The sequence below is a fragment of the Chiloscyllium punctatum genome, chromosome 46 (assembly GCF_047496795.1).
Source record: "Chiloscyllium punctatum isolate Juve2018m chromosome 46, sChiPun1.3, whole genome shotgun sequence".
In the NCBI taxonomy this organism is placed as follows: Eukaryota; Metazoa; Chordata; class Chondrichthyes; order Orectolobiformes; family Hemiscylliidae; genus Chiloscyllium; species Chiloscyllium punctatum.
In genome coordinates this window covers 48160757-48177980 of record NC_092784.1, presented here as the reverse complement: position 1 = coordinate 48177980, position 17224 = coordinate 48160757, and the positions used below count along the sequence as shown (strand labels likewise).

General features: G+C 47.4%; 1 protein-coding gene across 1 annotated transcript in view; it reads right to left on the bottom strand.

The window, feature by feature from the left end:
• LOC140468012 (epoxide hydrolase 4-like) overlaps positions 1–17224 on the bottom strand; it is a 64109-nt gene that overhangs the window by 15669 nt on the left and 31216 nt on the right. The window contains exons 2-4 of the mRNA XM_072564158.1: positions 11489–11574; positions 8580–8737; positions 1221–1349 (exon numbers count right to left, since the gene is read on the bottom strand). Coding sequence (XP_072420259.1) covers positions 1221–1349; positions 8580–8737; positions 11489–11574 — 373 coding nt within the window. The remainder of the gene's footprint in view (positions 1–1220; positions 1350–8579; positions 8738–11488; positions 11575–17224) is intronic.

Sequence of the window (17224 nt, the reverse complement as noted above, 5' to 3'; positions counted from 1 at the left end):
GTTTTACTTGCACATCCACTAATATCATTTATTGTATCCGTTGCTCCCGATGCGGTCTCCTCTACATTGGGGAGACTGGGCGCCTCCTAGCAGAGCGCTTTAGGGAACATCTCCGGGACACCCGCACCAATCAACCACACCGCCCCGTGGCCCAACATTTCAACTCCCCCCTCCCACTCTGCCGAGGACATGGAGGTCCTGGGCCTCCTTCACCACCGCTCCCTCACCACCAGACGCCTGGAGGAAGAACGCCTCATCTTCCGCCTCGGAACACTTCAACCCAAGGGCATCAATGTGGACTTCAACAGTTTCCTCATTTCCCCTTCCCCCACCTCATCCTAGTTTCAAACTTCCAGCTCAGTTACTGTCTCCTTGACTTGTCCGACCTGCCTATCTTCTTTTCCACCTATCCACTCCACCCTCTCCTCCTTGACCCATCACCTTCATCCCCTCCCCCACTCACCCATTGAGCTCTATGCTACTTTCTCCCCACCCCCAACCTCCTCTAGCTTATCTCTCCATGCTTCAGGCTCACTGCCTTTATTCCTGATGAAGGGCTTTTGCCCGAAACGTTGATTTCGAAGCTACTTGGATGCTGCCTGAACTGCTGTGCTCTTCCAAAACCACTAATCCAGATACTTGTAACTCCAATCACACAGCAATATAAGAAGCAAAGCCTCAGTCCAAAGGCAATTAGGGATTGTCAATAAATGCTGACCTAGCCAGCAAAGCCACCCATGAATTAAAAAGATTTACTTCGATAGTGCGTGGAACAAGGCACTTTAGTTATGTGCAGAGACTGGAGAAGTTGGAGTTCTTTACGTTGCAGCACCGGGAATTTGAGGGGTGATTTGATACAGGTTTCCAAACTCATGAATATTTTTGATACCATCAGTAATCAATTTCCGGTAGCAAACAAACGGATACCCAGTGCAGAAAGGTTTAAACCGTTTGGCAAAGAACATTTTTTTCCACTTAAAGTAAACTGTATCATCAGGAACACAAAACCTGAAAGTGTGTTGGAAGTCAATTCATTAGTAACAATCAAAAGGAATAAAGTTACAGGACAGTGAGAAGAAAAGATAAACTGGATTGTTTTACTATAGGCATGATGAGCTAATTACCTCCTTCTATGCTGTATCTTTCTCATTCCAGTTTCACAGCACATTCATAATCTGTTCTCCAATCATTATGGATATAAACAAAAGTCTTCAGCTCACCTTGGAACACATTTGGATGTGGCGCATTCAAGATGATCAATCTCTCCACCATCTCCGAATTGGAAATTGCGAAGTTCCAAGCCAGAATGCCACCCCAGTCATGCCCCACCAGAATACAGCTGCTGTGCCCTGAAAATAAATAGAACTGTGCCATCAGAATCGCAAGTCAGGTTCTTTGTACGGGCCTCGCCATGGCTGCCCTTTGACATTCCAGCATGCCAATAGGGTTAAAGCATTTACTGATCAGACATTGAACAATCAACATGCTGTTTTGACCCATGGTCACAAAAAGGGGGCTAGAATCAGCCTCTGTACCGAGTGAGGGAAGAAGAGCTTGCCAGCCAACGCTTCTGCATATCATACTTTTTTTTTGTAAATCTGCAATAGTGAGTAGAGTGGGCTTTTTTTTTGATTATATGTTTTATTAGATGTGTCTCTTGATTAAAAATATAAAACATAGCTACTACGTTAGCTTGGAGCAGTGTGTTTTAGGGCAGTTAAGACTGCTATTTTCTGGGTCTGTTGATTATTAAGGTGCAAAGATGGCTTTTAGTAGAGTGATGTGCTCTTCCTGTTGGACGTGGGAGATTAGGAAGAGTTTCCGTGTTACTGATGATTATGTCAGCAGGAAGTGTGTTTAGTTGCAAATCCTATCGGATTGCATGCATTATCTGGAGCCAATGAGGAATTTACAGGACCTGGGGGTGCGATGGATGGCAGCTGCAGGAAGAGAGATAAACCGAAGATACAGTCAGGTAGTTGGGTTAGAGGGAAACAGATCGTGCTGGAGCCCTGCAGGTTTCCCCATCTCAAAAAAGTATGCTGTTCTGGAAGATGTATGGGGTGATGGATTCTCAGCGAAATGTAGCACAAACTGCCAGGTTTCTGGTATTGAGACTGGCTCTAACGTAACTAGGGTTAGTCTCTCTCACAGAAGTTTCTGCGGCTGATAGCAAACCATCAGAATGTGTTGCCTCCCTGGTGAAAGAATCAAGGATATCTCTGACAAGGTGCAGAACATTCTGAAAAGGGGAGACACACCAGCAGGAGGTTGTTGTACACATTGGAACTAATGACATAGAAAGAGAAAAGGGTAAGATTCTGAGGAAAGAACATAGGAGGTTCGGCAGGAATTTAAAAAGGACGTCCTTGAGGGTAGTAATATCTCAATTACTCCCAGTACCGTGAGCTAGTGAGGGTAGGAATAGGAAGACAGAGCAAACGAATGTGTGGCTGAGAAGTTGGTGTGGGGGAGAAGGAATCACATTTTTGGATCATTTGATCTCTTCTGGGGTAGAAACGACCTATGTAAGAAGGATGGATTGCACCTGAATTGGAAGAGGACTAATATACTGGTGGGGAGATTTGTTATAGCTGTACGGGAGGAATTAAACTAGTAGGGCAGGGTGGAGGGTAGTGGCAGTGGTGGTGGGTTGGAACCCAGGGAGATAGTGAGGAAAGATATCAGTCCGAGACTGGTACAGTTGGGAAAAGGAGCAAGTCGAACAGTCAGGTCTGACAGTCAGGTCTGACAGAAACAAAGCAAAGAACAAGATAGAATTAACAATTTAAACTGCATTTATTTCAATGCAAGAGGCCCAAGAGATAAGGCAGACGGACTCAGGGCATGGTTGGGGACATGGGACTCGTATATCATAGCAATTACAGAGACGTGGTTCAGGGATAGACAGGACTGGCAGCCTACTGTTGCAGGGCATAAACGCTATTAGATGGATAGAAAGGGTTGGGCAAAAGAGTTTTTTGTTTAGGAATAGCATTACAGCTGCACTTAGGGAGCATATTCCTGGGAATACATCCAGGGAAGTTCTTTGGGTGGAACTGAGAAATAAAAAAGGGATGATCACCTCATTGGAATTGTACTGTAGACCCTTCAATAGTCAGCAGGAAATTGAGAAACAAAGTTGTAAGGAGATCTCAATTACCTGCAAGAATAATAGGATGGTTATGGTAGGGGATTTTAACTTTCCAAATATAGACTGGGACTGCCATAGTGTTAAGGACTTGGATGGAGAGAAATTTGTTAAGTGTGTACAAGAAAACTTTCTGATTCAGCATGTGGATGTACCTACTAGAGAAGGTGCAAAACTTGACTTACTCTTCAGAAGGCAGTACAATCACATCCTTGCTACAGTGACAATCAAAACTGCACACGGCACTTCAAATTGTGGCTTAACTAATGTGACATACAGGATCCAACATAATTTCCTTGCTCTTGTATTCACCGCCTTAACTAATAAAGGCAAGCATCCAACATGCAACATTCTAGCTACCTGTAATGCTGCCTCAAAGGATCGACGGACGTGCACACCAAGGTCCCTCTGATCATCAGTACTTCATAGGGTCCTATCATTCAATGTATATTCCCTTACCTTGTTAGTCCACCAGGCCACATCATCTTGCACTTTCAAGATTACAGTCAATTTGTCACTGATTAGCTCATCTGACAAGCCGATAGAGTCTAATCACTATTTGGAAAACCTTCACATCATCTGCAAATCTACTGAACATACCTCCCACGTTCATGTCCAGATCATTATTATATACTACAACACTGAACTGTGGTACGCCAGTGGTTGGAGGTTTCTGGTAACAAATACACCCTTCAAACTTCACCCTCTGCTTCTTGCCTCAAAGCCAGTTTTGGATCCACTTTACCAAACTGTCATGAATCTTATCAGCTCTTAGCTTCTTAACCAGACTAACATGCAAGACCTTGTCAAAAGCTTTACTGAAGTCCATGTAGACTACATCGAATGTACACCCTTCTACACACCTAATTACCTCTGCAAAAAAAATTATTAGATGCAATTTCCCCTTGACAAAGCTGTGCTATCCTTGCCTCTCCATGTGGAGATTAATTCTATCCATTAGAATATTTGTCTAATATTTTCATTATCTCCGATGTTGCACTCACTGGTCTATAACTTCCTAGTTTATCCCTACCACCCTTCTTGAATAAGAGTATCACATCAGCTGTCCTCCAGTCTCTATTCTATAGCAGATCTTCCACAGCACTGCTCATACTAAGAGCATATAAGATTATGAAAGGATTGGACACTCTGGCAGCAGGAAACATGTTTCCGCTGATGGGTGAGTGTCGAACCAGAGGACACAGCTTAAAAATACGGGGTAGACCATTTAGGACAGAGTTGAGGAGAAACTTCTTCACCCAGAGAGAGTGGCGGCTGTGTGGAATGCTCTGCCCCAGAGGGCAGTGGAGGCCCAGTCTCTGGATTCATTTAAGAAAGAGTTGGATAGAGCTCTCAAAGATAGTGGAATCAAGGGTTATGGAGATAAGGCAGGAAGAGGATACTGATTAGGAATGATCAGCCATGATCATATTGAATGGCGGTGTAGGCTAGAAGGGCTGAATGGCCTACTCCTGCACCTATTGTCTATTGTCTAAGTCAAAAGATGTAACAGTTTAGAGCATTTATTGCACAATGTAGCAAACTGCTGCTTAGTAAAGCTACGCCCTTTTAAGATTGACAAATCATGAGGATTGCAGATGCTGGAGATCAGAGGTGAGTGTGGGGCGCTGGAAAAGCACAGCAGATCAGGCAGCATCCGAGGAGCAGGATTGCAAAGTGAGAGTATTAAGTAACATAACTTTAGCCAAATCAACTTACTTGCAATATGGTCAGGAATTTTGAAAATTAGAAAACTGATTTGCATGTTTCAGGCTCCAGGTTCAAAACAAAATTGTTATGGAGTCAGAGTCACATAGCATAGAAATAGGCCCTTTAGTCCCACTAGTTCACGCTGACCATACTCTCAAACTAAACTAGTCCCACTTGCCTGTGCTTGACCCATATCCCTCCACAAATTTCTTGTTCATGAATTTATATATAACTGTACCCACATCCACTACTTCCTCTGGATTCCATTCCATACACTAACCATTCTCTGTGTCAAAAAAAAATTGCTTCTCATGCCTTTTTAAAATCTTTCTTGTCTCGCCTTAAAAATATGCCCTCTTGTCTTAAAATCCCCCACCTTAGGGAAAAGACACCTGCCATTCACCTTATCTATACCCTTCATAATTTTATAAAATCATAGCTCAACCTCCTATGCTCCAGTGAAAAAAGTCCCAGCCTCTTAACTCGAACCTTCCATTCCTGGCAACATCCTGGTAAATCTCCTCTGAACCCTCTCCAGCTTAATAATATCCTTCATATACCAGGGAAACCAGAACTGGACACAATACCCCAGAAGAGGCCTCACCAAGGTCCTGTACAACCTCAACATAACATCCCAAATCCTACATGAAGGCAAGCATGCTAAATGCCTTCTGAACCACTCTATCTATATGCGATGCAATCTTCAAAGAATTATGTACCTGAAACCCTTTGGTCTCTCTGTTCTACAACTTGCCCAAGGCCAAATTTTAATTATATAAGTATTGTCTTTGTTTGTTTTACCAAAGTTTAATACCCTGCATTTATTTAAATTAAACTCATTTGCCACTTTTCAGTCCATTGACCCAATTGATCAAAATCTCTTTGCAATTTTAGATAACCTTCTTTACTGCTCACAATACACCAATGTTGGTGTCATCGGCAAATTTACTAACCATGCTTTCTGTATTCACATTTAATTCATTTAGATAAATGAAAAACAAAAGTTTGTCAAAAGGGGAAGCAATGGCCTACAGGTATTAACACTAAACTACTAATCCGGAAGCTCAGTTAATGTTCTGGGAACCTGGTTTTGAATCCTACCTGGGCAGATGACGGAATTTGAATTCAACAATAATCTGGAATTAAGAATCTACTGATAACCATGAAACCATTGCTGATTGGCAGAAAAACATGTCTGGTTTCAGGGAAGGAAATCTGCCATTCTTACTTGGTCTAGCCTACATGTGACTTCAGATTCACAACAATGTGGGCTGACTCTTAACTATCCTCCGAAATGGCCTAGCAAGCCACTCAGTTCAAAGACAACTAGGTGTTGTCAATAAATGCTGGCCAGCCATGACAATGAAAAAAAATTGAATCCTGTGGATCATCACTGGTCACAGGCCTCCAATTTTGTATCTGTGAATCCCATGTAATCTAACTTGATGAATTAGTCTTATCACGTTGAACCTTATCAAAGGCTCTATGAAAGCCCAAGTAAACAATGTCTACTGCTTTGCCCTTGTCAATCTTCTTGTTACTTTCTCAAAAAACTTAATCAAGCTTGTGAAACATAATTTCCCTCACATAAAACCACACTGAATATCCCTAATAATTTCTTGACTCTCCAAATGCATATAAACCCTATCTTTCAGAACTACCTACAACAACTTACTCACCACTGAAGTCAAATTCATAGGTCTATAGTTTTCAGGCTTCTCCTTACAGCTCTTCTTCAACAAAGTGACAACGTTACCCACTCTCCAGTCATAAGAACTAGGAGCAGGAGTAGGCCATTTGACCCTTTGACGCTGCTCCGCCATTCAATAAGATCATGACTAATCTTTTCATGGACTTAGGTCCAATTCCCCACCCTCTCACCGATTCACTTAATTCCTTTATTGTTCAAAAAAAAACTGCCTTAGCTTTAAAAACGTTTATTGAAGTAGGGTCAACTACTTCACTGGGCTGGGAATTTCACAGATTTACAACCCTCTGGGTGAAGAAGTTCCTTCTCAATTCAGTCCAAAATCTGCTCCCCATAATTTTGAGGTTTTGCCCTCTTGTCCTAGTTTTACCTACCAGTGGAAATATCCTCTCTACTGCTATCTTATCTATTCCCTTCACAATTTTATATATTTCTATAAGATTCCCCCTCAATATAATCCCAGTTTACTCAGTCTCTCCTCATAAACCAATCCCCTCAACTCCGCAATTAACCTAACGAACCTCCTCTGCACCACCTCCGGTGCCAGTACATCATTTCTCAAATGAGAGAGACCAAAACTGCACGCAGTACTCCAGGTGTGTCCTCACCAGCACCCTGTATAACTCCAACATAACAGCCCTGCTTTTAGACTCAATGAAGGACAAAATTTTATTTGCCTAATTACTTGTTATATCTGCAGACCAACCCTCTGATTCATGCACAAGGACACCCACATTCCTCTGCATAGCAGTGTGCTGCAACATTTTAACCATTCAAATAATAATCCTTTTTACTGTTATTTCTACCAAACTGGATGATTTCATATTTGTTAACATCGTATTCCATCTCTCAGGCCTTTGCCTACTCTCTATGTTCCTCTGCAAAGTTTCACAGTCCTCTGCATACTTTGCTCTGCCACTCATTTTAATACCATCTACAAACTTTGACACACCACACGTGGTCCCAAACTCCAAATCATCTGTATAAATTATGAATAACTGCGGTCCCAACACTGATCTGAGGTACAGCACTAGTTACTGATCGCCAACCAGAATAGCACACTTTTATCCCCATTCTTTGCTTACTGTTAACCAACCCTCTATTCATGCTCATACTTTACCCATAACACCACGCACCTTTATCTTATGTAGTAGCCTCTTGGGCAGTACCTTGTCGAAGGCCTTTTGGAAATTTAGGTACACCATATCTACTGGATCCCCACTGTCCACCTTGATCGTAATGTCTTCATAGCATTCCAAAAGATTAGTTAAGCATGACCTGCCCTTCATGAACCATGCTGCATGTGCGCATCAGGACAATTTCTATCTAGACGCCTTGCTATTTCTTCCTCGATAACAGACGCAAGCATCTTCCCCACTACAGAAGTTTTGCTAACTGGTCTTCAATCCCCCAGCTTTTATCTACCTCCCTTTTTAAACAGTGGCGTCACATTTGCTGTTTTCCAATCGGCTGGAAATGCCCAGAGTCCAGCAAACTTTGGAAAATTACCACAACTGCACGTTAAGGTATGAAAAAGTATTTTCACAGTGAGTATAGGGTCAGGAATGTGTGTAGACCAAGGACACATTAATTTAAAATTACACTCGGGCATTTCAAGTGTGATGTTTGGAAATATTTATTCAATGGAAATCTGAAATTTTCTTTGCTAGAAAGCTGATGATGCAAAGGATGATGGAAAATTTCAAACCGAGATTAATGATTTTTTTATATAGAAAAGGGTAATAACATTTACAGAGCTAAGGTGGGTAGATGGAATTAAGTTTCAGAGCAACCACGATCTAACTGAATAGCAGAATAACTTTGAGCAATTCAACTACCTTCTTGGATTCCTATGACCAACCTTTGCGAAAGACTAGGTTGCTTCAAACACTCATTACAAGCCTGACATCTAACTGAGGAAAGCTGTGATGATGGTTGTTCAGGTAAAATCCTAACCCTGATGGAAGTTGAATATCTCAGTCAGTTAGACCACAGCAATTATCAGCATACCTAGAGCTTCGATAACATCTTTGACATCTGTCAGTAAATAGTCCAGGTTATAGTCAATTCGACTAGATGGCGCATCAGAATCCCCATAACCACGCAAATCCATTGCCACCACTCGATACTCACTCTTGAACTCCCGCAACTGATAACGCCAAGAATACCTGAGACACAAAAAACATTTGTTGAACTGGTAAACCAATTCAGCTGATGGGCTTTGCTACACAATTAGTTTAGTAGTATTAGCATTACATTCTGTGACAATATACTTGCAATAAAATACAAAAATACTTTGAACAACTAAGTGAAACTACTCATTTCTTAAATGATCTAGTCATTTGCTTCTACCAGTGTTTACTACCTCAGTCCCATTGTGTGGGGGTCCTTGGTGCTTGAGAAGTGGCTGTTCAAAATAACCTTGCACTACTAAAGCATCTTTTGCGACCCCAGAATATCCTGAAATGCTTTAAAGCTCATGAAGAACTCAATGTGGAAATGAGGCTGCCAATTTGATTGTAATAAGCTCCAATAAACAGCAATGTGATAAGGACCAGATAATCCAGTGATTTGGGTTGAGGGATATATTTTGGCCCAGGACACTTGGGAGAACATTGCCCTTCTGCTTCCATATAGTGGTTATTATACTTTCTACATCCATCTCATAGAGGCACCTCTTATCTTTCTCTCTAGTTCATAATAAAACAAATTGGAGGAACTTCCATTCACTGAGAACCTAAATTTCTACAAATTTTGCAACTGCCACGACTTAACTGGGAAGACTGCAGTGCAGCAATAATCATACCCTCCTGTGTCAGAAGCCATCACAAAATGTGTAAAATCCAAATAAGACCACCAAAATAAATATTTTGCCTGACTGCCTGCTACTCAGGACATAAACAATTCAGACCAGATTCCTTCAGTAATAAAAAACAAAGTACGCATTGTAACACACAATTTTGTCAAGAAGAATGAAAAGAAAGGATTCCTAACTGATGCAACTTAAACTATACCCTTTAAAAACTCTAAACATACATACACTGAATCACAATTAAGGCAGAGAAAAGATAACTGTTTTACACATATAATATAGGTTAAAAAAATACAATTTAAAAAAAAGTAATCCAACAAATATTAAATATGAAATGCCTTGCTTATAATTTGCATCATTCAACTCTCTCTTATATTTGTTCTCCCAAATTGCTGAGCTTCTCATCAACTGAGGTCAAGGCTCAGACATTTTGTTTAAATTAATTTATGGGATGTGGGTGCTGATGGTTGGGCCAGCTTTTAATACCCTTCCCCCGTTGCCCTTGAGAAGGTGATGCCACACTGCCATCTTGAACTACTGCAGTCCATTTGCTGTGGGTAGACCCACAATGCTGTTCGGGTGGAGTTCCTGGATTTTGACTCAGCGACATTGAAGGAATGGTGATATATTTCCATGTCAGAATGGTGGGCGGATTGAAGGGGAACTTGTAGGTATTCCCATGTATCTGCTGCCCTTGTCCTTTTACAAGGAAATGGTAATGGGTTTGGACGTGCTGTTTGAGCAGCCTTGGTGAATTTCTGCACCTCCAATATAATAAACATTCCTGACATTATTTGGAAAATTGAGTTCGAATGTGGATAGAATCACGTGGAACTTTAAGTTTCATTTGCATTTCTTTATTGTGTGGATGAAGGAGACATTTGTGCTTACTTACATTTTTGAGTTCAGTGGGTGGTTCCAGTGCATCGGAAATGTATTCACATACATTTAAATGAAGCTTTTAAGTAAGTTCATGTGGTGAATAGTGCTTTAAGAAAACAAAGGTATAAGAGAAAGAAAAAGAGCTGTTGCCTCGCAACAAAATGTCCTGTACCACAGGGAGACCGAGAGAGAAAGCTTCCTTTTAGAAGAAGAAAACCATCTAGGTTAGGCAGCGAGCCGGTTTCTGTCAGAAAGAACAGGTCTATGGCAGCCAAGGCTAATTTGAGCTGAAAAGTCGTCCTGAGTGGTTGAATATCACTATAAGAAACATCAGAAACATAAAGCCATGGAAGAAGAATTTAAGAAACTCATGTTTGACTGAGCTGTGTTAGCAGTTTAAGGATCTCATGAAGATGTATTATCTAAAAAACACAAGTGAATGCAGATGTTTGCTGGAAAGAAACCAAGTACTGTGTGCTAACTAAAGAAGGAGTTTAATTTGAAATCTGAGATTAGAAAATCTGTAAGATTGCTGTTCTGAAGTAAAAGGGTTAAATCATTATTTTTGATGCTTGAAATAAGACTGTTTCAACCAGTTCTTACGTATTTTTTCTTAGGTTTCCTTTGTGTTTAAAAACTTGGCGTTCTTTTGTTAAAAGTTTACTGGTGGCCTCTTGTGAATATGTTCAGTGACTGACCACCAGGAAAACCTAATTACAATTATAAAACTTATGGTCTATCAAACCAGGTTTCACTTTGGAAAGTGAACTTGACTTGTCTCGTATTACTATCAGTTGGAATTACAATAGATTAATCTACCATTAAGGAACCGTACCATAGCTGATAGCGAATAACATATCAATTTGTAATAATCTCACAATGTAACGTAAATGAGAATAGAACTCAACATATTCTTGAATATGGGCCCAAGGTAGGAGGAGGTAGAAAGTATGTAGCACCCTTCACAATCCCAGGATATCCAAAAGCACTTTACAGGCAAGTACCTGTGAAGGGTAGTTGCTATTGTAGGAAATAAAGTAGCTATAGATTTCCCACAAATTGCAAGGTGACAAGGACCTGATAAACAGCTTTGTGATGTTGGTTAAGGAATAAATACTGGCCAGGACACTGAGCACAACTCCTTCATGAATAATGCCATTGGATTTTTATGTTTACCTGACAGGAAATAAATTGTTAAACAAAAAAAAATGAAGAGAGTCTTTACCAAAACTCAGGAAAGCCATGGAGTAGCAACATCAAATGCTTGTTCCTCTCGCCAGCTTCTACATAATGAAACCGCAGCCCTGAACCCTAGAGAAACAGAGAAAGAGGCAGAGAAAAACACAGGTCAAAGACGATCTCAGGATGCAGCTTTCACTACAGAACCACTGCAAATGTTTTCAAAGATTGAATGGTCACAGAAGTCAAATTATCTCTCAAGGTAAATAAGATAATTCCCATAACCAAAGATTAAAAATAGATTAGATTAGATTCCCTACAGTGTAGAAACAGGCCCTTTGGCCCAACCAGTCCACACCAACCATCTGAAGAGTAACCCACCCAGACCCATTTCTCTCTAACTAATGCACCTAATAGTATGGGCAATTCACCGTAACCTGCAAATCCCTGGGCAGTATGGGTAATTTAGCATGGCCAATTCACCTGACCTGCACATCTTTGGACCGTGGGAGGAAACCCATGCAGACACGTGGAGAACGTGCAAACTCCACACAGTCACCCGAGGCTGGAATTGAACCAGGGACTCTGGTGCTGTGAGGCAGCAGTGCTAACCACTGAACCACCATGCTGCAATTCTATCATGAATGACACCTTTTGCTCTCTCAGGTGATTGGGAAACGTTGCGTGCAGTGTTTGGAAAGTGAGAAGAGGAGTTCAGCTTGTCTTGGCTAATTTTTATCCCTTGACCGTTGCTGTTTCATGAGAGTTTGCTTTGAACAGATTGGTTACCATGTTTCCTAATTACAGAAAGTGTTATAGATTATCAGGCATACAAAATAAATACCCTGGAAATGGTCTCTGCACTGAGAGAAAGCAGAGGGATTTGAAGATGCAAACTTACATGTTACATTCGCCATAGAAGTGATTACGGCCATCTTTCTCAGAGAGCGCGAGAGCGAGAACGCGAGAGCGCGAGAGGGCGAGAGGGAGGACGAGGGCGAGGACGAGGACGAGGAGGAGGACGAGGAGGAGGACGAGGAGGAGGACGAGGAGGAGGACGAGGAGGAGGACGAGGAGGAGGAGGGCGAGGAGGAGGGCGAGGAGGAGGGCGAGGAGGAGGGCGAGGAGGAGGGCGAGGAGGAGGGCGAGGAGGAGGGCGAGGAGGAGGGCGAGGAGGAGAGCGAGGAGGAGAGCGAGGAGGAGAGCGAGGAGGAGAGCGAGGAGGAGAGCGAGGAGGAGAGCGAGGAGGAGAGCGAGGAGGAGAGCGAGGAGGAGAGCGAGGAGGAGAGCGAGGAGGAGAGCGAGGAGGAGAGCGAGGAGGAGAGCGAGGAGGAGAGCGAGGAGGAGAGCGAGGAGGAGAGCGAGGAGGAGAGCGAGGAGGAGAGCGAGGAGGAGAGCGAGGAGGAGAGCGAGGAGGAGAGCGAGGAGGAGAGCGAGGAGGAGAGCGAGGAGGAGAGCGAGGAGGAGAGCGAGGAGGAGAGCGAGGAGGAGAGCGAGGAGGAGAGCGAGGAGGAGAGCGAGGACGAGAGCGAGGACGAGAGCGAGGACGAGAGGGAGAACGAGAGGGAGAACGAGAGGGAGAACGAGAGCACGAGAGGACGAGAGCGAGGACGAGAGCACGAGAGCGAGAACGAGAGCGAGAACGAGAGCGAGGACGAGGACGAGGACGAGGGCGAGGGCGAGGACGAGGACGAGAGGGAGGACGAGAGGGAGGACGAGAGGGAGGACGAGAGCGAAGACGAGAGCACGGGAGCGAGGACGAGAGGACGAGAGCGAGGACGAGAGGACGAGAGCGAGGACGAGAGCGAGGACGAGAGGACGAGAGGGAGAACGAGAGGACGAGAGAGAGGACGAGAGAGAGGACGAGAGGGAGAACGAGAGGGAGAACGAGAGCACGAGAGGACGAGAGCGAGGACGAGAGCGAGGACGAGAGCACGAGAGCGAGAACGAGAGCGAGGACGAGGACGAGAGCGAGGACGAGGACGAGAGGGAGGACGAGAGGGAGGACGAGAGGGAGGACGAGAGGGAGGACGAGAGGGAGGACGAGAGGGAGGACGAGAGGGAGGACGAGAGGGAGGACGAGAGGGAGGACGAGAGGGAGGACGAGAGGGAGGACGAGAGGGAGGACGAGAGGGAGGACGAGAGGGAGGACGAGAGGGAGGACGAGAGGGAGGACGAGAGGGAGGACGAGAGGGAGGACGAGAGCACGAGAGCGAAGACGAGAGCACGAGAGCGAGGACGAGAGCGAGGACGAGAGGACGAGAGCGAGGACGAGAGGGAGGACGAGAGGACGAGAGCGAGGACGAGAGCGAGGACGAGAGGACGAGAGCGAGAACGAGAGCGAGGACGAGAGCACGAACGAGAGCGAGGACGAGAGGACGAGAGGGAGGACGAGAGGGAGGACGAGAGCACGAGAGGGAAGACGAGAGCACGAGAGCGAGGACGAGAGGACGAGAGCGAGGACGAGAGGGAGGACGAGAGGGAGAACGAGAGCACGAGAGGACGAGAGCGAGGACGAGAGCGAGGACGAGAGCACGAGAGCGAGGACGAGGACGAGAGCGAGGACGAGGACGAGAGCGAGGACGAGAGCGAAGACGAGAGCACGAGAGCGAGGACGAGAGGGAGAACGAGAGCACGAGAGGACGAGAGCGAGGACGAGAGGACGAGAGCGAGGACGAGAGCACGAGAGCGAGGACGAGGACGAGAGCGAGGACGAGGACGAGAGCGAGGACGAGAGCGAAGACGAGAGCACGAGAGCGAGGACGAGAGGGAGAACGAGAGCACGAGAGGACGAGAGCGAGGACGAGAGGACGGGAGCGAGGACGAGAGGACGAGAGCACGAGAGGACGAGAGGACGAGAGGGAGGACGAGAGGACGAGAGGGAGGACGAGAGGACGAGAGCACGAGAGGACGAGAGGACGAGAGGGAGGACGAGAGGACGAGAGGGAGGACGAGAGGACGAGAGCACGAGAGCACGAGAGGACGAGAGGGAGGACGAGAGGACGAGAGGGAGGACGAGAGGACGAGAGGGAGGACGAGAGGGAGGACGAGAGGACGGACGAGAGGACGGACGAGAGGACGGACGAGAGGACGGACGAGAGGACGGACGAGAGGACGGACGAGAGGACGGACGAGAGGACGGACGAGAGGACGGACGAGAGGACGGACGAGAGGACGGACGAGAGGACGGACGAGAGGACGGACGTGAGGACGGACGTGAGGACGGACGAGAGGACGGACGAGAGGACGGACGAGAGGACGGACGAGAGGGAGGACGAGAGGGAGGACGAGAGGGAGGACGAGAGGGAGGACGAGAGGGAGGACGAGAGGGAGGACGAGAGGGAGGACGAGAGGGAGGACGAGAGGGAGGACGAGAGGGAGGACGAGAGGGAGGACGAGAGGGAGGACGAGAGGGAGGACGAGAGGGAGGACGAGAGGGAGGACGAGAGGGAGGACGAGAGGGAGGACGAGAGGGAGGACGAGAGGGAGGACGAGAGGGAGGACGAGAGGGAGGACGAGAGGGAGGACGAGAGGGAGGACGAGAGGGAGGACGAGAGGGAGGACGAGAGGGAGGACGAGAGGGAGGACGAGAGGGAGGACGAGAGGGAGGACGAGAGGGAGGACGAGAGGGAGGACGAGAGGGAGGACGAGAGGGAGGACGAGAGGGAGGACGAGAGGGAGGACGAGAGGGAGGACGAGAGGGAGGACGAGAGGGAGGACGAGAGGGAGGACGAGAGGGAGGACGAGAGGGAGGACGAGAGGGAGGACGAGAGGGAGGACGAGAGGGAGGACGAGAGGGAGGACGAGAGGGAGGACGAGAGGGAGGACGAGAGGGAGGACGAGAGGGAGGACGAGAGGGAGGACGAGAGGGCGAACAAACGAGAGGGCGAACAAACGAGAGAGCGAACAAACGAGAGAGCGAACAAACGAGAGAGAGAGCGAACGAGAGAGAGAGCGAACGAGAGAGAGAGCGAACGAGAGAGAGAGCGAACGAGAGAGAGAGCGAACGAGAGAGAGCGAACGAGAGAGAGAGCGAACGAGAGAGAGAGCGAACGAGAGAGAGAGCGAACGAGAGAGAGAGCGAACGAGAGAGAGAGCGAGCGCGAACGAGCGAACGAGAGAGAGAGCGAGCGCGAACGAGAGAACGAGAGAGAGAGAGCGCGAGCGAGAGCGAGTGAGAACGAGAGCACGAACGAGAGAGAGGGGGGGGGAGAGAGAGAGAGAGTGAGCGAGCGCGAGAGAGAGCGCAAGAGAGCGAGCGAACGAGAAAGAGAGCGAGCGAACGAGAGCGAGAGCGAACGAGAAAGAGAGCGAGAGCGAGCGAACGAGAGCGAGAGCGAGAGCGAGCGAACGAGAACGAGAGCGAGAGCGCGAACGAGAGCGAGAGCGCGAACGAGAGCGAGAGCGCGAACGAGAGCGAGAGCGCGAACGAGAGCGAGAGCGAGAGCGCGAACGAGAGCGAGAGCGCGAACGAGAGCGAGAGCGCGAACGAGAGCGAGAGCGCGAACGAGAGCGAGAGCGCGAACGAGAGCGAGAGAGCGCGAACGAGAGCGAACGAGAGCGAACGAGAGCGAACGAGAGCGAACGAGAGCGAACGAGAGCGAACGAGAGCGAGAGCGAGAGCGAGAGAGAGCGAGAGAGAGCGAGAGAGAGCGAGAGAGAGCGAGAGAGAGCGAGAGAGAGCGAGAGAGAGCGAGAGAGCGAACGAGAGCGAGAGCGAGAGAGCGAACGAGAGCGAGCACGAGAGCGAGAACGAGAGCACGAACGAGAGCGAGAGCGAGAGCGCGAGAGCGAACGAGAGCGCGAGAGCGAACGAGAGCGCGAGAGCGAACGAGAGCGCGAGAGCGAACGAGAGCGCGAGAGCGCGAACGAGAGCGAGAGCGAGAGAGAGCGAGAGAACGAGCGCGAGAACGAGCGCGAGAACGAGAGAGCGAGAACGCGAGAGCGAGAACGCGAGAGCGAGAACGCGAGAGCGAGAACGCGAGAGCGAGAACGCGAGAGCGAGAACGCGAGAGCGAGAACGCGAGAGCGAGAACGAGAGAGCGAGAACGAGAGAGCGAGAACGAGAGAGCGAGAACGAGAGAGCGAGAACGAGAGAGCGAGAACGAGAGAAAACGAGAGAACGAGAGAGCGAGAGCGAGAGAGAACGAGAGAGAGCGAGAGAACGAGAGCGAGTGAGAGAACGAGAGCGAGCGAGAGAACGAGAGCGAGCAAGAGAACAAGAGCGAGCGAGAGCGAGCGAGAGAACGAGAGAGCGAGCGAGAGAACGAGCGAGAGGACAAGAGAGAACGAGAGAACGAGAGAACGAGAGAGCGAGAGAGAGCGAGAGAGAGCGAGAGAGAGCGAGAGAGAGCGAGAGAGAGCGAGAGAGAGCGAGAGAACGAACGAGAGCGAGAGAGAGAGAACGAGAGCGAGCGAGAGGACAAGAGAGAACGAGAACGAGAGAGAGAGAACGAGAGAACGAGAGAACGAGAGAACGAGAACGAGAGAACGAGAGCGAGAGAACGAGAGAACGAGAGCGAGCGAGAGCGAGCGAGAGAACGAGAGCGAGAGAACGAGCGAGAGAGAGGACAAGAGAGAACGAGAGAGAGAGAACGAGAGAATGAGAGAGAGAGAACGAACGAGAGCGAGAGAGAGAGAACGAGAGCGAGCGAGAGAACGAGAGCGAGCGAGAGAACGAGAGCGAGCGAGAGAACGAGAGCGAGCGAGAGAACGAGAGCGAGCGAGAGAACAAGAGCGAGCGAGAACAAGAGCGAGCGAGAACGAGAGCGAGCGAGAACGA